The sequence below is a fragment of the Suricata suricatta genome, chromosome 11 (genome assembly GCF_006229205.1).
Source record: "Suricata suricatta isolate VVHF042 chromosome 11, meerkat_22Aug2017_6uvM2_HiC, whole genome shotgun sequence".
In the NCBI taxonomy this organism is placed as follows: domain Eukaryota; kingdom Metazoa; phylum Chordata; class Mammalia; order Carnivora; family Herpestidae; genus Suricata; species Suricata suricatta.
Window position 1 is genome coordinate 27,736,473 of NC_043710.1, and position 21,852 is coordinate 27,758,324.

A 21,852-nucleotide genomic window follows, 5' to 3' on the forward strand; every position below is an offset into this window, starting at 1 on the left:
GAATAGATCCAGATCATAAGATAAAGGTGACTGATAAAGGTGGCATGCATTGCAAATTAGTGGGGGGAAATTTCTAGGAATTGTCCATATTGTCTAGGTTATCCAATTTGTTGGTATTCAGTTGTTCATAGAACTCTCCTATACCTTACTAGTTGTGCAGAATCAGTAGTGATGTTCCCTCTTTCATTTCTGACTTTAGTAATTTGAGTCTTTTTTCTTAGTCCATCTAACTAAAGGCTTGTCAGTTTCATCTTTTCAAAGAACCAATTTTGGTCTTACTGATTTTCTCTTATTTTCTATTCTTTTTTTTCCATTTACTTCTGCTCTGATGTTTATTATTTTCTTCCTTCTATTACCTTTGAGTTTACTTTGTTCTTCTCCATGTAGTTCCTTAAGGTGTAAAGTTAATTTGTTGATTTAAGATCTTTCTTGTTTTTTAATGTAAAAATTTATAGCCATAAATTTCCCTGTAAGCACTGATTTTGCTGCATCCCATAATTTTTGGTATGTTGCATTTTTGTTTTCATTCATCTAGAAGTATTTTCTGATTTCCTTTGTGATTTTTTTCTTTAATCCATTGGTTAAGAGTTTATTATTTAACTTCCACAAATTATAGATTTTCCAAGTTTCCCTTTTCTCTTGATTTCTTCATTCCATTGTGGTCAGAGAAGACTCTCTGCATGATATATATCTTTTCAAATGTGTTGAGACTTAATTTGTGGCGTAACATATGATCAATCTTGGAAAATGTCCCATGTGCCCTTGAGAAGAATATGTATTCTGTTGTTTTGGAGTAGGGTGTTTATTATATTTGTTAGATCTAGTTGGTTTATTGTGTTAAGTCCTCTATTTCTTTATGTCTGTCTGGTTGTTCTATCCATTATTGAGAATGTGTTATTGACATCTCCAACTATTATTGTAACAGTTGTCTGTCTCTCCCTTCAGTTCTGTCCATTTCTGTCTATATATTTTTATAGGTTTGTCATTAGGTGTGTATTTGTAATTATTATATCTTCTTGTATTGGGCCTTTTATGAATATATAATATCCTTCTTTGTCTTTTAAAAACATTTTTAATGTTTTAATTTTTTTTGAGAGTGAGAGCTACGCACATGCATGGGGCAGGGGCAGAGAACAAGGGGGACGGAGCATCCAAAGAGGACTCTGTGCTGACAGCAGTGAGCCTGATATGGGACTCTAACTCATGAACCAGGAGATCATGACCTGAGCTGCAGTCGGAGGCTTTACCCACTGAGCCACCCAGCCGCCCTACCTTTTTGAAATCTATCTTCCATTATGTCTTTTTATTTTCTTGTTTGGTTATTTGCATGGAATTTCTTTTGTATCCTTTTATTTTAACCTGTTTGTGTCTTTGGATCTAAAGTGAATCTCTTATAGTTGCGTTATGTTGTTTATTCATTCTGCCAGTATTTGGCTTTTGATTGGAGAATTTAATCTATTTACGTTTAAGAAATTTCTAATAAGGAGTGACTGCTTTCTGTCATTTTGGTATTTGTTTAATTGTCTTACAGCTTTTTTGTCCCTTATTTCCTACATTTCTGTTACCTTTGTGCGTAATTTGTTGTAGTAAAACATTTAAATTTAATTCTTATTTCCTTTTGTGTATATCCTATAGCTATTTTCTTTTTGATCACCATGGGAACTATAGTAAGCATCTATCATCATAACATTCTAATTTGAATTTCTATAAGCTTAACTTCAGCAACATAAAAGTACTGTGCTCCTTTACAGCTCTATCCACACCTCGTTTAGTTGTTGATATTACATTTTATATATTGTTTGCCCCAGAGCATAAATTGAAAAAAAATTTTTTTTCACAATAACAGAGACTTCTTTATTGCCATGGGGGCGACACTGGGTGGGCCGCAGGGAGAGGGCATGGCCAGGACAGGACCTGAGCAAGAGCTCAGGCCCCGGACCACCGCAGGTGCTAGGGACAGGGCAGCTGCTGCCAGACAACTATGCCAGGGGCAGTGGCAGGGGCACCCTGCTGGCTCTGTGCTTGCACAGCGACCCTTGGTCAGGATGCTGGCTGCATGGTTACCATTGGCCTGCAGGAGATGTGGCAGCCAGCTCTGAAGATCCAGGCACCACCCTCCACCCCGATGCCTCTAGCCCAGTGGTGTGGTTGCCCATGCAGTGCAGCAGCTTGTGGAGGTGGGGGGAGTGCATCTTCTGGTGGCACAGCTGGGCAACGGCTGCGTGGCCGCCTTAGATGACAGCAGCGTGAGTGGAAGCAACAGCAGCAGCAATATCACCATAAATTAATAATTTTAAAAAATGCATTAGTCATGTAAGTTATGTAGAAAGTAAATGTGAAGTTGCAATCCAAAGTTATAATAACACTAGCTTTTTAAATTGCCCATGTGTTTACCTTTACTGAGATCTTTATTTCTTCTTATGGCTTTGACTTGCTGTCTCTTGTTTTTTTACATCCCTGAGGGAGCGGTTCCATTATTGAGGACTTCAATTATATAGAGATATGTCAGTATCAGAACTGTTTGGAACCCAGTATCTATAATGGCTAATGAAATCCAGAAAACTTAATTGTCTCTTAGTAATCAGCTTCTTATTTATCATGAATGATAGATTTATCCCCACTGGATAATTCATACCCTAAATAATGTATTTTATTCTGACAAAATTCTAAACTTTCTTTGGAATTTTCATGTCGTTTTTGAGCTAAAGCAGTAAGTAGTTAAATGGAGTCAGTCTTAGAGCTCTTCTCATCTTTAGAACAATGAAAACTTGCCCACATATTGTATAAGAATAGAGTTAGGGAGAAATTTAAGTTCCTTAAGGTTCCTCAGTAAACCCCTGAGGCATAGCTATATAGACAAATTGTTGACTTTCCAAAGACAAAACAGTCACACTCTCTTGATCTAAAGGGACACTATAGAAAGCAGAATGTGTATTTATAGTGGTAAAGTATGTAGAGTCTGGTAGCACTGAAGATAAAATAGTATTTGGGCTTAGCACTACAAAGAATTGAGGTCATGGTTATTTTATTTGTCTTGAACAAATCTTTATCTTCACCCATTGGGTTTCTTGACTGGGAAACAACAGTGTTCAAAGACTGGCATAATGTGTGGTTCATCTTTCTCTATTAGACTTTTGGACTATGGGCTTTAATTCTTAACTTCTGGTTTTAGAGATATTATGTAAAGTTAGATGGAGGTTTGCTGCTAATATCAGTAAGACATTTTGCCCACAAAGAGTGCTCATAGAGATCTTAATTTGGTTTGACCGTATACAAAGGTACCAGTAGTCAAAATCCAAATTAGCTGTAATCTGATTACAAATAGAAAAATCCTCAGAGATCTAAAAAAAAAAAAAAAATCCGGCAAGAATTTAATTTTGCAATTCTATTTACATAGTAGATTCCTTTCTTCCATGCTAATGGGCGTGGTGACATAAAGGAGAAAATGTGTCTCATTTGAGAGAGTCCAAGGATAACAGTTGCAGGCTGAAACAGTGGGGAGTATCTCTGGATTATTAAAGATACTCACTATCTGAGTAGTTCATTGACTCTGAGGAGGAGATTATGTGATGATGGCAGGATTAATGGTATGAGTAAAGTATTTGCAAGGTTTCTTTTAATATTTAGAGAAAGTTTTCTTTGCAAGTTTGATGATAAAATGGGAAGTTGGGTGCATGATTTCACCTCAGAGCAGTATTGATTTGCCCACTTTTTTCCCCCTTCATTTTCTTAGCTACTTCAGGGAAGTTTTTCCCCAGTGCTCTTTCTGTTTATAATAGATATCTGTAAGTGTCTTTACCAAAAGGCTCACACCTTCAGTGCTTGACAACTAGAGTGGGAACATTAAGTTGTTTTATCTGTAAGACCTCCAGTTTATCCTGCTTTTGTTATAAGGCTTTTTGAACATCTGGATTTGGAGATCTAGTGGTGGGGCTATTTCCCATTCTAGTTTGTGTTGCATATTAAATCTCTTATTTCCAACTTTAAGGCTGTTCACAAAAAGTGAGGAGAGAGAGGTGACATCTACCTCAGAATGTACTCCTCAAAGAACCTTTCCCTGAGGTCTTCAATAAAGTTTTTTCTTGCTTGAGAGAGTGCTTTAGAGTCTAAATTATTTTCACGGAAAACTGGCCAATAGCCTCTGAAAGATTTTGTCCAACATCTATAGCTTTTCTAAACCTGTCTGGTTTCCTGTGCGGTTTGTGATTTCATAAGCCATTCAATTTATTTTTTTCATTTGACAATATGAATCTTTGGTACACATCTGGGAACTAGCAGTATTATTTTTAAAATTTAGCTATAAGAATTAAAATACATTTTTAAGTTTAATTTTTTTTAGTGGTCTCTATACCCAGTGTGAGGCTCAAACTCACAACACCAAGACCCAAGAGTCACATGCTCTTCTGACTGAGCCAACCAGATTCCCCAAGAATTAGAACATTTTAAAGTAATTGCTAACTTTAGAAAAAATAAAAAAGCTGTGTTAAATAGAAATGTAATTATGGTACATTATATGGCTGAGCATTGAATAAAAATCGCTCAGTCATCATGGTATAATTCTTGAAGATTGAGTTAAGTCACAATTTTTATGTAACTGTTGGAAGAATAGAGGGAGCAGATGTTAGGTAATGGTTGTACAAGAAGACTCAACTCCCAGCTATCATAATAGGAAGTCAGTGGATAAAAATTTTAAACTGATAAATCAACATATATTTAGAAACATGGAGTCAAATAACAGAAACATTTGAAGTGGTTCCCACTTTTAGATCTAATGGTTTTAAATTATGAGACTTATTCAGTAAACATAGGAAAAGAAAGTTTGAAGTCATCTTGAATCTAAGGACAGAACATACATCTATTAAAAAAGGAGGGGAGAGGAAAAAAAAGAAGGGGAATCATACATGTATATTTTTAAAGATGCCCGGTGGTAGTTTGTATTTTATAAAAAATTATTTTGGTGAATTTAAAAAATCCTGTTATCATGTGAACATTGTGCCTAGACAATAAAATGGGTTTCTTTGGGAACTCTAAAAGATTATAGGCTAATTGTGTACTATTAATTTTAGTAACTTTTGATGAAAGGTATTTTCTTGAAGTAAGCTTTGGAATCAGCCATGTTTAGAGTTGTTTAAAGCAACGCATTTTATCAAGAAAAGCAAATGGAAGCAAAATTATTGTATGCTGATTCCATGACAGGTAAAACAAAAATTATAGAATTGGCTTAAAGTTGCATTTCAGGAGCATACAATAGTAACATACAATAAATATGTTTACCTTTACTTAAATTGTGAACACAAAGTTAAAACTTTCAGTTGCCCAAATTTATGTTTTAACTTTTCATACTTTTTAAAATAGGAAAGTCTTCAGAATCAAAAGGAAACATTAGCAAAGCAACACAAAGAAGCAATGGCAGCTTTTAAAAAGCAGGTAATTTAGTAAGGACAAACATCATAGTTTCAAATATTTCATCTTCTCTGCTCCCATATGAATATTATGCTAAGTTTTGCATACTCACTGAAGACAAAAAGATTATTAATGGAAGCAGGAAATAAAGTTATTTTGAGTCATAACCGACAATAAAGAGTCTAATGTTGTAGTTACTGCTAGTTAAGGAAAGAAATTGGAAAACGGTTTTCTTTGGAGATGTGTTTTCATCTGTCCTAAGTAAATTAGGTTAGTTATTGTGTGCTCTTCTTTCTCTCCCTTCTTCCCTTTCTCTTTGGTGAGAGTATGCTAGGATCTTACCTTTTCTGCTTTCTTCCTTTATCCAAGCCAGAAAGAAAACAATGAGGAAAAGCTGAAATGCACGTAGTGAGATGTGAAGGATGAACAGATGTGACTATTATGCACTGAAGTCTCCATAAATACTATCAGCACCTAAGAGCAGAGAAAAAACATAATATATAAAAGATTTTTAAGAAATGAATAGCAGCTCCTTCAGTTATTTTGAGTTTTATAGCTCATCTTTACTACCTCAAATGTGCCCATGGAAAATATTCTCAGGAAGTGTTTTTCCTTATAGCCATTTAAGCATCACCATTTTTCTCCCTTTTTCCTTCCCTCTTTTTTGTCTTTATTTAAGTGTGTGTGTGTTTAGAAAGAGAAATGCTTAAAAAGAAATACACCTATATAAAGTAAATCACTAATTCACACTGTAGTGTGGGTTTGTTTATGCAGATAAACTTTCTTCCTTTTAGTCTGAGATGGCCTCACCATCTTAGTCTTTTATTTGAAGACTATACCAGATATACTACATAGTATTCTCTAGGAGAGGGCAAATTTGTGTCTCGCTTATCCCAAGGGACTTTGGCCAAGGTAAGAATATCCAGGTATCTGAATGGTAATGGAGAAAGTGCTCTTGGGCTCTTTTTTTTCTTTGTTTTTGTTTGTTTTCTCTCCTCTTCTCCCCTGCCTACTACTGTCCTCTTCTTGATTCTTGAGTGAGCACAGTAAGGGATATGGAAAATGAGACAGAGAAGTTCCAAAGGAAAATTTTATTTCTTGACAGTTTTGCCTAGTATCGTCGGGCAAGTTGTTCAAGTTGCCTGGTGTTACTTGGGATATTTAATTAGTTTTCTTTGGCATGTTGACTTTGGTTCCTGTTTTAGAATATCTCTATTTATTTATTATACTGCTATATTCATCCTTCTAAAAATTTCAGAGCAGAGCAGAGTGGCGCAGCGGAAGTGTGCTGGGCCCATAAAAATTTCAGAAAATATTTCAGTGCCAGTACAAATGATACTAATTTCATAAAAGTGTGCCTTCAGAAAATGTTGCATGTTATTATTTATGAGTAAATGGCAAAGTATGGAAGCATTGAAGAAAAAAATTTCAAGAAGGAAAAACTAAATTTTCATGGGTGATTAGTGTCTCTAATCAGTTTGATGAAATTGTTCATTTCTTTTGGTGACTGACTTTTTGCTCTTTTTATATCTTTCAGTATTACTGTAAAAGCACATTCACCTTGTATTAAGTTCAAACATTATAGATGTGTATAATATTTTTATAGTCTCACTGGCCAGTGTAAATTACTGTTAAGTGTCTACTTGCCTGTATTTTAATGTTTAAAATTGTTTATCAGTTGCAAGTGAAGCTGTATGCCTTGGAAGAAGAAAAGGTACTTATTAATTTTTTAATAGTTTAAACCATTGTTAAATGCATTTAATTATCAGTTGGCAACATAATGAAAAGCATTAACAATAGACTAATTGTTTGAAATCTAGAAACAGAAAGACCCAAAGAACTCAAGTTACCTGTTAGTTTACAGTTGATAATACTGAAGCCTAGCAAGATTAAATGACTTGCTGAAGCTCCTGTTTTGAAGTGGCAAAGTTGAGACTAGAACCCTTATCTCTTTAGTCCCCAAATTAATGCTCTTTATACTCTGTTGCAGTGTTTCTATTAATCATATTTTTGGTGCTTTATCAATGTAATTACCTATTTAAAAAAATTAAAGTGATTTTCATCTGGATGCAGACTGGATGCAAACGGAAAAGAAGATAGTACACTGAGCAATCCTAGAAATTCACCTGGCAGTAAATGTTTTCCCTATTTAATGTTACTACATGTTTTTATTATCTCAGTGAACATACTACTTATAAACACCTTTAAAAAAATTCTCCTGAGGACCCTGGGTGGCTCAGTTAAGCCTCCAACTTCAGCTCAGGTTATGATCTCACAGTTATGTGGGTTTGAGCCTCACGTCGGGCTCTGTGCTGACAGCTCAGAGCCTGGAGCCTGCTTCAGATTCTGTTGTCTCCCTCTCTCTCTGCCCTTCCCCTGCTCACACTCTATCTCTCTCTGTCTCTCAAAAATAAATCAAAATGTTTAAAAACTAAAAAAATAAAAATAAATTTAAAAATTTCCTGTATCTTTATAAGACAAATATACTTGTATGTATCTTATTAATTAGGACCTGTTTATTCTAGCTATATGAATTAAATAATTATATAGTGTCCATAAATTCTCAGGAATGCTCTACTGATGAAATGATTTGTTATGATTTTTCATTTCATGATGTTTGTTATCTTGTAGAGGCCTTATTGTTTTTCATGATATTTTGAAGTCATTAGTAATGTAAGTTTTGGTGTAGATCCAAGTTTAAAGCCTATGAGATGTTAATTTTAAAGTAGAGCTTTTAGTTTTTGAGCTTTTGTATTTTCCCCATAAATAATATCATTTACATTACAAAGTACTGAAACAGGTTTTTTACTTAAAGGGAAAATATCAACTTGCTACAGAAATAAAAGAGAAAGAAATAGAAGGATTGAAAGAAACACTAAAAGCATTACAGGTAAAGTAACTTAGCATTGATTTAAAAAATAGTTTGGCAAAAGAGACTCTTAAATATGGAAAATAGAGAACCCTGTTGTTGGAGGGGCTGTGGGAGGGGGGGATGGGCTAAATGGGTAAGGGGCATTAAGGAAGCTATTCCTAAAATCATTGTTGTACTATATGCTAACTTGGATGTAAATCAAAAAAATAAATTTTAAACAATCTTAAAAAAGTAGTTTGTATTTTAGCAGTATATTAGTAAAACGTCCGCTAAACATGTAAATTAGCAAAACAAAGCTGACAGAAGTTTATATATAATATAACAATTTTTTCCCGAAAGCCTTGAATTTCAAATTAGGATTTTTCCTCATCTTTTATCTTAAAAAGAAATATTAGGGGCATCTGGGTGGCTCATCGGTTGAGTGTCTGACTCTTGATTTCTGCCCAAGTCATGTTCCCAGGGTTGTGGGATTGAGTCCCACATCAGCCTCCATGCTAAGTGTGGAGCCTGCTTAAGATTTCTCTCTCTCTCTCTCTCTTTACCCCTCTTCCCCAGTCGTGTTCATTCTCTCTCTCTATCAAATAAAAATTTAAAAAATGAAAAATGAAAAATACTAAAATAATTTCATTATTTCTTAGTGTAATATAATTAGATAGGTGTATGTTATTTTTAACACACTATAGATAAAAACACCACGTCAGGCCTATATATTATAACTAATTACTTGTGGTCCTTAAAAGTTAAAATAAAATAGCATTAAGCAAGTCTGTGCTTATTTTTTTTGCCAGTAATGAGGTGACAAAAACCTCACATTTGCCTGCCTTTAGGTTGTTCACAGTCTCATACAGAATATAGATGATATCAACCGATGACAATCAACTAATCAGTTGATGATTCATTTAATACATTTATCGAAGGTCTACAATGTGCCAAGAAGTCTTCTAAGCCCTGGAGATATAACAATGAATAAAAAGGACAAAAATTTTGCTTTTATAGAATTTCCATTCTAGGAGAGATAAGCAATAAAATGAGATACAAAGAAAAACAAAGATTGTTGGGTGGGGGGAGATACCTGATTTTGAAGTATCACCCTACAGATAACATTAATTACAAAGAGCAAAATATGTTTTTATAATAGAAGGATCTTGATGGTCATACCTTAATAAGGCAGTTCACATCATGGTGTGGATTTTTTTAAACATATGATACACTTTCTTAGTTGATTAAAGTAGCACAAAGGTTCCCTTTTCCTCACATCCTCATGAACCTTGTTATCTCTTGTCCTTCTGATCATAGCCATTCTAATAAGGTGATACCACATTGGATTTGATTTGTATTTCCCTGATGAGTAATGATGTTGGGTACCTTTTCTTATGTGTTGGTCATATGTATGTCATCTTTCTAGAAAAGTCTATTCAGGTCCTTAGCCCGTTTTTTAAATTGGTTTTGTGTTGTTGCTGGGGTGTATACAAGCTCCTGATATATTTTAGATTTTAACCCCAGTCAGATACAGGTTTTAGCAAATGTTTCCAAATGTTTCTTTCATTCTGTAGGTTGAGTTTTCACTCTGTTGATTATTTCCTTTGTTTGCAGAAACTTTTTAGTTTTATGTAATCCCAGTAGTCTGTTTTTCCTTTTGTTGCCTATGCTTTCTTGATGTGTCATATCCAAAAAATCACTGTCTAGACTAGTGCCAAGAAGTTCTTCCCCTGTGTTTTTTCTTCTGGTAGATTTCTGGTTTCAGGTCTTGTTTAAGTTTTTAATCCATTCTGAGTTGATTTTTATATATAGTGTGGGATTTTGTATATGATTTCATTCTTCTGCATATGGATATCCAGTTTTTCCAGTGCCATTTTTTTTTAAGATTATCTTTTCCCCATTATATATTCTTGGTCCCCTTGTTGAAGATCAGTTGGCTGTAGTTGCGTGGGTTTCTATTCTCTCCATTCTGATCCATTAACCAATATGTCTGTTTTTATAGCAGTAGCATTCTGTTTAGATTACTATAACTTTGAAATAGATTTTGAAATCAGGAAGCATGATGCCTCTAGCTTTGTTCATCTTGCTCATGATTGCTCAGCTGTGATTTTCTGGGTTTAGGGCCTTTTGTGGTTCGTCTGAATTTTAGGATTATTCTTCTATTTCTGTAGAGACCAAAATTGTGATTTTCATGGGGATTGCATTGAATTGGTAGATCATTTTGGGTAACAGAGACATTTTAATTATTAATTCTTCTATCTACAAACATAGGATATCTTCCTACTTACCTTTTAAAATTTCTTTCATCAATGTTTTATAATATTCAGTGTACAAATATTTTACTTCTTTGGTTAAATCTATTCCTGAAAAATTTTTTAATTGCTGTTAATGGTATTGTTTTCTTACTTTCCTTTTTGGATAGTTTGTTGTTTGTGTTAGAAATAGGGCTGATTTTTTTATGTTGATTTTGTGTTCTACAACTTTACTGTATTCATTTATTAGTTCTAACAGTGTTTTTGTTAAGGCTTTAGGGTTTTTCTACATATCTAATCATGTCATCTTCAAATAGGTAGTTTCACTTTTTTCTGATTTGGATGTCTTTTATTTTTCTTGTCTATTTGCTCTGGATAGGACTTGAGCACTGTGTTGAATAGCATCCATGCTTTATGCTTAATTGACTATGATATTTAATGTGGGCTTTTTGTATGTGGCCTTTATTGTATTGAGGTGTTACCTTGTGTACCTATTTTGTTGAGAGTTTTTATCATGGATGGATGTTAAATTTTGTCAAATGCATTTTCTGCATCATATCGAGATGAACATGTGGATTTCCTTTTTATTGTTAATGTGATGTATCACATTGAATGATTTGCATGTGCTGGACCATCTGGCAGCTCAGGGATAAATCCCAATTGGTCATGGTGTATGAAACTTTAACATACTGTTGAATTTGATTTGGTAGAATTTTATTGAAGATTTTTGCATCTGTTCATTAGGTATATTGGCCTGTAGTTTTTTTTTCTTGTGTCGTCTTTGTCTTTGTTATCAGGGTAATGTGGACCTTATAAAATGAGTTGGGAAGTATTCCCTTCTCTTCTGTATTTTGGAAGAATTTAAGAAGGATTGTTATATTAATTCTTCAAATGTTTGGTAGAATTCATTCATGAAGCTATCAGGTTTGGGGATTTTCTTTCTTGGGAGATTTTTAATTACTGATTCAATTTCCTTCTTTGTTGCCAGTACATTCAGGCTTTCTGTTTCCTCTTTCTTCAGTTTTGACAGGTTGTGTGTTCCTAAGAATTTATCCATTTTTTCCAGGTTATCCAATTTGTTGGTGTGTGGTTGCTTCGTTTTATTTCTGGGGCATCCATTGTGATGTCTCCTTCCATTTTTTATTTTATTGATTTGGATCTTCTCTCTTTTTGTTTAATTTATCCTTCCAAAAAAAAAAAAACCCTCTTAGTTTGGTGATTTTTTTTCCTGTTTGTTTTTCTATTAATTATTTTATTTATTTCTGTTCTAATCTTTATGATTTTCTTTTCCTGGTTTTGGGTTCTCTTTTATTCTAGTTCTTTGAGATGTTAAAATTAGATTATTTTAAATATTTCTTTGTCTAATATAGACATTTATCGTAAAATTACCCATTAGTACTGCTTTTGCTGCACCCCTTAAGTTTTGGTATTTGTATTATTGTTTTTGTGTCTTAAGATACTTTTTAAATTCTTCTTTTTTTGACACAATTGTTCAAGAGTGTTTAATTTCCACTTGTGAATTTTCCTGATTGCTTACTGTTCTTGATTCTTATTTCATTCCACTGTGGGTAGAAAAGATATTTGGAATGATTTTGATCTTCTTAAGTTTGTTAAGACTTGTTTTGTGACCTACCATGATCTATCCTAGAGAATGTTTCATGTGTATTTGAGAGGAATGTGTATTCTGTAGGGTGAAAAGTTTTATGTATATCTGTTAGGTCCATTTGACCCATAGTGAGGTTTAAGTCAACTGTTGCTTGATAGATTTTTCTGTCTGAATGTTCTGTACATTATTGTAAGTGAGGTAGTAAAGTCTCCTACTATTACTGTATTTCCATCAATTTCTCCCTTGAGATCTGTTGATATTTGCTTTATATATTTAGGTGTTCTGATGTTGAGTGCATATATTATTGTTATAGCTTCTTGTTAAATTGGCTGACTCTTTAGCCTTATATAATGACCTTTTATGTCTCCAGAGACAGTTTTTGATTTAAAGTCTATTTTGTCTGATATAAATATAACCACCCCCTGCTTTATTTTTGGGTTCTGTATAGTATCTCTTTCATCTCTGTACTTTCAGCTTATTTGTGTCCTTAAACCTAAAGCAAGTCTCTTGTAGGTAGTACAGTAGTCCCCCTTTATCCATGGGGGCTATGTTTCTAGACTCCCAGTGGATGCCTGAAACCATGGCTAGTACTGAACCCTAAATATAATATATGTTCTTTCTCTACACATAAATTAGGCACAGTAAGAGATTAGCAACAATAATATAAAATAATTACAATATATTATAATAAATGTTATGTGAATGTGATCACTTTTTCTTTTTTTCCTCTTTCTCAAAATATCTTATTGTACTAAACTTACGTTTCCTTTCTTGTGATGATGTGAGATGATAAAATGCCTGTGTGATGAGATGAAGTGAGGTGAATGATGTAGGCATCAGTGACATAGTGTTGGGCTCCTATTAACCTTCTGGTGACACATCAGGAGAATCCTCTGCTCCCAAATGCATTTGACTGTGGGTAATTGAAACCATGGAAAGGGAGACCACGGATAAGTGGGGACTGCTGGATAAGTGGGGGCTGCCATATATTACTTGATCATGTTTATTTTTTTAAGCCATTCAATCACTCTGTGCCTTTTGGGTGGAAAGGCATAGAGTTGCCTTTAAAGTAATTAAAAGTTGGTTGACATTTAAAGTAATTATTGCTAGGTGTGGAATTACTGATGTCATCTTATAAATAGTTTTCTGTCTGTTTTGTAGTTGTTTTGTGCATCTCTTCTCCTTTTCCTTTGTTATTGGATGTTTCTATAGTGATTTTCTTTGATTGTTTTCTCTTCATCTTTTCTTATGTATTATAGGTTTTTATCCTTATGCTTATATGAAGGCTTGCATAAAATATTTTGTAGTTATACTTGTTTTAAGTTGGCAACAATTTTAATTGCATGCAAAAGCGCTGCACTTTGACCCTTCAACTTTGAGTTCTTGTAACCAGGCTTTGCATCTTTTTATATTGTGTATTCATAAACAAACTTTTATTTTTGTAATTTTTATATAAGGGCTATAGAAGTACATTTAACTTATGTACTACCATATCAGTCTGTATTTGTCTATATATTTACTTTTACAAATGAGAATTATATTTCCATATGCTTTTGCATTGCTGTTCAGTATGTTTTTGTTTCAATATGAAGAGCTTCCTTAAGTATTTTTTATAAGGCAGGTCAAGTGGTAAGTGATGCCCTTAGATTCTATTTGGGAAAGACTTTATCTTTCCTTCAATTTTTAAATGATAATTTAGAAACTAGATACAGTTTTCTTGCTAGGGATAGTATTCTTGAGATTTTTCTTTTGGTACTTAGAATATATCCTCCCACTCTGTCCTGGCCTGTAAGGCTGTAAGGGTTTCTGCTGAGAAGTCTGTAGATAATCTTATTGGAGTTCCGTTTTTACGTGACAAGTTGCTTTTCTCTTGCTACTGTCAGAATTCTCTGTTTGTCCTTGACTTGACAACTTGATTGTAATGTGTCTTGTTGTATTTTTCTTTGGATTTATTCTGTATAGTCCTCTGAGTCTTATGAATCTGGATGTCCATTTCCCTTTTAAGATTTGGGAAATTTTCAGCTGTTAATTCTTTAAATAAGCTTTCTGCCCCTTTCTCTTTTCTCCCTCTGAGACTCCCATAATGCTTATATTGAGTCCTTTGATGCTGTTTTATAAATCTTATTGGCTTTCTTCATCCTCTTTCACTTTTTTCCTTCTCTGATGGAATAATTTCAAATAATGTCTTCATGGGGCGCCTGGGTGGCTCAGTCGGTTAAGCCTCCAACTTTGGCTCAGGTCAGATCTCATGTTCGTGGGTTTGAGCCCTGCGTCAGGCTCTGTGCTGACAACTAGCTCAGAGCCTGGAGCCTGCTTCGGGTTCTGTGTCTCCTTCTCTCTCTGCCCCTCCCCCTCTCATGCTCTGTCTCTCTCTGTATCAAAAATAAAATAAAACATTAAAAAAAATATCAAATAATGTCTTCAGGTTCAAGGTTTTTTCTTCTGTGTGATTCAATGTGCCCTTGAAGCTCTCTATTGCATTTTTTTTTTTCATTTCATTCATTGCATTTTTTATCTCTATAATTTTTTTGGTTCTTTTAAAAATGATTTCTATCTATATTGAACTTTTTATACATGTATTTCCTGATTTTGTGGAGTTTTCTATCTATAGATTTTAAATAAATTGCTTTTTCCTGTCAGTGGCTTATTACATAATCCTGTGGTAAGGCACTTTGTCTTCCTGAGCCTCAATTTTCTTTCAGGTAAAATGAAGAAATTGAAATCCATCAGAATTTCCCAAACAAGTTCACTTCATGAACCCGTAACATATCTACATTATTTACGCTCGGTGTCAGGAGTAAGGAATTTGGAGAGAGATATTCATGCATCCACTCAAAAGAGACATGAATAAGAGAGCATAGATAGAAGGTGGTAAAAGTTGGTTTGGGAATAATGACCTGTCACATTTTCAGCTTTATAGCTCTATATAATGTCATGTTATTTCACTAAATTTTAAACTTACTGAATTTTATAAATTAGGATAGTAATTATTCCTATATAACTGAAGGCATATTTAATACATAATGTATTGTTTGTACTATTTGAAACAATTTTATTAGGACTTACCTAACCATAGTGACAAAAGGGATGTTCACTTTGCTTATTTGATTAAGGTAGTATCTGACAAATTTCTTAGCTGGAAAGGTACTCTTTTCCCCTTTGTAATTATAGTAGTTCATAGGATGTACTTTGAAATTATATAAATATTCTGTTTCTCACCAAACTTTTAATATATTCATTTATTTGTTTATATCAGTATAGACCTTTGGATTTTGTTTTATTCAGTGGATTAAAATCTATGACTGTAATTTATTTTTTGCTTAAATTACCCTTGATTTGTCTAGTGGGAGTCCATAAAGCTGATTACTGAGTCCATTGGATATGTCTTCATTCTTTGGCATTTTTCTGCTTTTAGATAAAAACAAATATTCCAGGATCATTTTGTAATTTACCTGACCTCATACTGGAATGAGCCATTTTCCCATTTTCCATTTTCCCATCCTGCTATGATTCCTTTCAGTGGAAAATGATATGTAGAAGCAATGATCTGGGCCCATTGTACTCATTACTACTGACATGTCACTGGTCTCAGACTTTCTTGGTGGACAGAGATCTACATATGTGTTTACATACACACAGATATCATTTGTATTTGTGTTTATTTATAATTTATAATGTTTATTTTCCTAACAACCTATGTATATAAAAAACCATGAATTTACATTACCTCCAGTTTTAATACAAAACCACAAGGTTAATTTTAGTTTATTTTCTTTCTGTATGTATAAATTTCTTTCCTCTTACAGTGAGATATGTGACATTCTTTATCTTTAATATATTTACTTGTTTAATAAACTACCCTGTTTATTAAACCAGTTTACCATTTTGCTATGCCTTCCTTCCTAAATAAATGCCATCGTTTTCCTGCTTGGACTCTGACACCTTGAGCTGGGTTGCCCTTTAGAGGGTTGCCCTCATCACCCTACTCAACTTCTTTTTGAATTTAATTTTATTTTAATTTCAGTATAGTTAACATAAAGTGTTATATTGGTTTCAAGTGTACAGTATGATTATTCAACAGCTCTATACATCACTCAGTGCTCTTTACAACAAGTGCACTTCTTTTTTTGAGGAATCAAATGAGAATTTTATTGTACAATATGAAATAAGACTCAATCATATAAATTGAGCATGAATCTGGAGCATTAATTTACAATAACTTGAGCTATATATAATTATACAAACACTTATTCTAAGTCAGTAAAGCAGAAGCAATTATTTTTCATACAGTTTATTGTCAAGTTGGTTTCCATATAACACCCAGTGCTCTTCCCCACAAGTGCCCTCCCCCATGACCATCACCCCTCTTCCCCTTTCCCCCTCCCCCTTCAGCCCTCAACAAATGCACTTCTTAATCCCCATCATCTATTTTATCCATCTCTCCCTGTCCCCCATCTTCTCTCTGGTAACATCAGTTCTCTATAGTTAAGAGTCTGTGTTGTGGTTTCTCTCTCTCTCACCTTTGCTTGTTTTGTTTCTTAAATTTTACATATGAGTTAAATCACATGGCATTTGTCTTTTTCTGACTAATTTTGTTTAGCATTATATTCTCTAGTTCCATCCATGTTGTTGCAAATGGCAAGATTTCATTCTTTCTTATGGTTGAATAATATTCCATTGCATACATATAATTCACATCTTCTTTATCCATTCATCTTTCGATGGATACTTGGGTGGCTTTCATATCTTGGCTATCATATGTATCCCTTTTAATTAGTGTTTTTGTGTATTTTAGGTAAATACTCAGTAGTGTGATTACTAGATCACATAGTAGTTCTCTTTATAACTTTTGAGGAACCTCCATACTGTTTTCCACAGCGGCCCACACCAGTTTGCATTCCCACCAATAGTGCATGAGTGTTCCCTTTTTGCCACATCCTCACCAACACTTGTTTCTTGTGTTTTTGATTTTAGCCATTCGGACAGATATGAGGTGATATCTAATTGTAGTTTTGATTTGCATTTTCCTGATGATGAGTGATGCTGAGCATTTTTTCCTGTGTCTTTTGACCATCTAAGTACTCTCTTTGGAGAAATGTCTGTACATGTCTTCTTTCCATTTTTTTAATTGGATTATTTGGTTTTTGGGTGTTTTATAAGTTCTTTATATGTTTTGGGTACTCACCCTTTATCAGAAATGTCATTTGCAAATATCTTCTCCCATTCTGTAGGTTGGCTTCTAGTTTTGTTGATTGTCTGCATTGCTGTGCAGAAGCTTTTTATTTTGATGTAGAGTTTATTTTTGCTTTTGTTTCACCTGTCTCAGGAGGCATATCTAGAAAAATGTTGCTATAGCTGATGTCAGAGACATTACTGCCTGTGGTCTTTTGTAGGATTTTTATGGTTTTAGGCCTCACATTTCGTCTTTAATCCATTTTGATTTTATTTTTGTATATGATGTAAGAAAGTGGTCTGGAGACTGTCCTTTTTCCATTGGATGTTCTTTTCTGCTTTGTTGAAGATTAATTAACCATATACTTGTGGGTTTATTTCTGGGTTTTCTGTTATGTTCTACTGATGCATATGTCTGTTTTTATGCCAGTACTGTACTGCTTTGATTACTACCACTTTGTACTATAACTTGAAGTCCAGAATTGTGATACCCCCAGCTTTCCTATTCTTTTTCAAAATTGCTTTGGCTATTTAGGGTCTTTTTGGTTCAGTATAAGTTTTAGAATGGTTTGTTGTACTTCTGTGAAAAATGATGTTGTTATTTTGATAGGATTGCATTAAATGTATAGATTGCTTTGGGTAGTACAGGCATTTTAACAATATTTGTTCTTCCAATTCATCATGACCATGGAATGTCTTTTTGTTTCTTTGTGTCATCTTCAATTCATTTATCGGTTCTAGTGGTTTTTTGGTGGAGTCTTTTCTTTTCTTTTCTTTTCTTTTCTTTTTTTTTTTTTTTGTCCCAAACACGGTGCTCGAATTCATGACCCCGAGATCAAGAGTCACATAGTCTTCAGACTGAGCCAGCCAGGTGTCCTTCGGGGTTTCTGAATATAGTATCATTTCATCTGCAAATAGTTCCCTACTCAGCTTCTGATTTCTACAATAGATTTCCCTCAATTGGGATTGTTTTTTCCTCATTCAGGCCTGTTCTGGAATGCTGCTACTATGACCTATTCACCCCTTTCCCCGTGGATACCTATCTTGCCCTAGGCCCATGGCCTATGGGCTTAGGACTGAATTGCTTAGGAGAGGGGTAAAGTTTAAATATTTTTAACATAGTTTTGAAGGACTTTATTCTCAAGTAACATAAAACTAGTTAATGGAAAATTAATGGGTAAATAAGGTTTGCTGTAAAGAAATGTGCTGTACAGTCAGCTTTTCGTAATATTTTCTATAAAGTAAGGGACTTTATAAGTCAACTTTCATACTGTCTTTGAAATTGGCTTCTATAGTTAATAAATTAGTGTCAGTATAGCATATACATATTAGGAGAGATTTATTATGAGGAAGTGAGTCACCCAATTATGGAAGCAGAAAAGTGCCATAGTCTAATGATTCCATTGCTTCAAATGCTGATCTCATCCAGAATCACCCTCACAGACACACTCAGAAATAAACTTTTGTTATAGCTAAGTTGCCATATAAAATTAGTTACCACATTAGCAGATACTAAATTCTGGGTTAGAGTGAAAGCATTTCACTCTTATGTTTCCAGATGACTTCTATCCTTTTACTTTTTTTTTTTTGTCTGTGTGCCTTAAAAAATACTCTCATCTCATCTCATCCCATCTCATGTCTTTCAAATGGGACCTATGTTAAAGACTTTCAAATATGTATCTTCAGCCTGGGTTGACATGAAACTTGATATGTTCAAAACCATAAACATAATTTTTTTGTTTTAGTAAATATTCTCCTCCCAGGGTGTCTGGATGGCTCATTCAGTTAAGAGGCCAATTTCTGCTTAGGGAATGATCTCGCCATCTATGGCTTCAAGCCCCACATCCGCTCAAAGCCTGGAGCCTGCTTTAGATTCTGTGTCTCCTCTCTCTAGCCATTCCCCTGCTTGCATTCTGTCTCTCCTCTCTCTAGCCATTCCCCTGCTTGCATTCTGTCTCTCCTCTCAAAAATAAACATTTAAAAATAAATAAATAATAGAAAATATTTTGCTCCTGAAAACTAACTTCTTTGTCTTTTCTTTCCTTAAATTATGACTCCTTATTTTCCTGTTGCAGATTTTGTCAGCAGTTTCCCTCAGAGTATATCCAGAATCTGACTCATTACATCAATTACTAAGACCCTTTCATTATCTTCTTTCATCTGGATTATCACAATAGCTTATTAACTGGTTTTTCTGCTTCCACTTTTGTTCCCTGTTAGTGTTAACAGTCAGAGTGATCCTTTAAAAAAGTAAGTCAGGCTATGTTACACTAGTTCTTGGAATCTTTCAGTGTCCTCCTGTCTCGTTTAATATAAAAACCTAAGTCTATATCATGCATTACAAGACCTACAATGAATTGGCCCTCTCCCTACCCCTTCTTTTCTCTGAACTCCTCTATTGCTGTTTTTCCCTTTGCTTATTCTCTTCCAGCCACATTGGCTTTCTTGTTGTTTAAACACACCAGATGTTTTCCTTACGTAGGGCCGGTGCACTTGCTGAAATACTCTTCCTCACTCCTGTCAAATCTTGACTGAAAAGGTGTCATCTCAGAAAGGATTTTCTTGGGTATCTTATGGAATCTTCTTCCTTGATTTATTATATTTCTTTAGTACCTATCTGTATTTAAAGACCATGTATTTTAACTTATTTATATTACCTATTTTTATAGTATCCAGAATTTAAACTGGACAGGATTCTTTGGGTTCAATATTATACCCCCAGTGTGTACATTAATTCTTTACTTATAGTATGCATTCAGTATTTGTTGAAGAAATAAACCACACATAACCTCTTCTAAGAAGAAAACAAACAAAATTAATCAGCTTATTTAAGGCAGCATGCTAAAAAATTGATTTCATTGGAAATGTTAACTAATTTTGCTTAAAATTTCACAAATATAAACAGAGTTTAAGAAAATGAGCACTCATACACAGCTGGTTGAAGTTTAGCTTGGTCAGCCATTCTAGAGGACTATGTAAGAATTGTTAAAAGTCTATATAAAGGAACAAATAGTAGGAATTCCGCTTCTTGGAATTTATTGTGCTAAAATACATAACTACAGTTCTTAGTACAAGTATGTTTATCTCACAGTAGTGTCATAAAACTGTAAACTGGGTAAACCTACAAAAATGAAAGTAATTTGATAAAGTGGAATACTGTGTAACTGTTAAAAAGTTGTGTTGTAGATTAATTCATCATAGGTGTTTGTTATATATTAAGAAAAAATAGGTTACAAAATAGTGCATATATTGTTATTCTACTCCCCACTAACCATCTTTTAAAGGTATAAATGCATAGCAAAATAACTGAAGTACCAAAGTAGTAATGATTGTTATTTCTGGCTTATGAGATGATTTGTTTAAAACAGCTTTTTTCCTATGCTTTTCCATTTTGTCAAATTTTCATCAAAGATCTGATACTAAGAAGCAAACTGTCTTAGAATGCTCTTGCTATCCTGCGTGATTTTCTTTATAATAGTTGTTACTCTCTAACTTTTGTACTTTTTACTTATATTTTATTGTCTGTCTTACCCCCACTAGACAAATTCTGAAGGGCAGAGAATTTGTTTTATTCAGTGCTGTATCCCAGAGTCCTAGGAAAGTGGTTTGTATCTAGTAGGTGCTGCATAAATATGTGTTGAATAATAAATGATTGTATTGTTTTTTGTTATATGGAAGGAACGCTATGGTAAATATCATCTTGAAAAAAGTGTCTCAAGAGAAAAATACTGCATAGGAAATAAACACCACATTTTATAGCATGTGGTTTTATTTTATTTTTTTAAAGTTTATTTATCTTGAGAGACGTACACATGAGTGGGGAGGGACATAGAGAGAGGAAGAGAGAGAGTTCCAAGCAGGGTCTGCACTGTCAGCTTAGAGCCTGACACGGGGCTTGATCTCACCAACCATGAGATCATGACTTAAGCCAAAGTCAGGAGTCAGACACTTAACTGACTGTGCCACCTAGGCACCCTTATAGCATATAGTTTTAATTTCAGGAGGAACTTGTAACAGATAAAGAATTATAATGAATTTTTTTTTGTTTTTTCAAGGTTTCTAAATATTCTTTACAGAAGAAAGTAAGTGAAATGGTAAGGAAATTACAGAATATACACCCACTCTCCATATTAGCATATCATATGTGTTCTACTTTTGACAGTTTAAATGTGGCATTTATAGTAAAAAAGTATTTGAAATTAGATATTAATATTCTATTTAAAGGACTGAACTAAAATTTCAAATATAGCTTAAATGACTTTATTTCAAGTATATTTCCAGATTACATAAATCATTTATATATTGTAAAATAAATTTAACCCAGTTCCCAGGTTATTGATAGAGGTCTTATCTTACTATCAAACAACAAGAAAATCAAAACAATAAAACCTCTTGTTTTATTATCTTTTCTAGGTATTTATACAAACATGTAGTTATTAATGATTGTCTGAAAAAGTTAAAATGATACAAAATGGGATTTGAATACAACACTTGGGGTATAGTACTCATTCTTTACTACTCAACAAGTGTTTGTTGTACATTCCTCTTCTCTAGTATATTAAAAATTC

The 21,852-nt window shown here is 33.8% G+C and overlaps 1 protein-coding gene across 1 annotated transcript in view; it reads left to right on the forward strand.

Moving 5' to 3' along the window:
* Positions 1-21,852, forward strand: part of CCDC73 (coiled-coil domain containing 73) — a 109,651-nt gene that overhangs the window by 18,995 nt on the left and 68,804 nt on the right. The window contains exons 4-8 of the mRNA XM_029915551.1: positions 2,136-2,246; positions 5,356-5,427; positions 7,082-7,117; positions 8,219-8,293; positions 21,340-21,378. Coding sequence (XP_029771411.1) covers positions 2,136-2,246; positions 5,356-5,427; positions 7,082-7,117; positions 8,219-8,293; positions 21,340-21,378 — 333 coding nt within the window. The remainder of the gene's footprint in view (positions 1-2,135; positions 2,247-5,355; positions 5,428-7,081; positions 7,118-8,218; positions 8,294-21,339; positions 21,379-21,852) is intronic.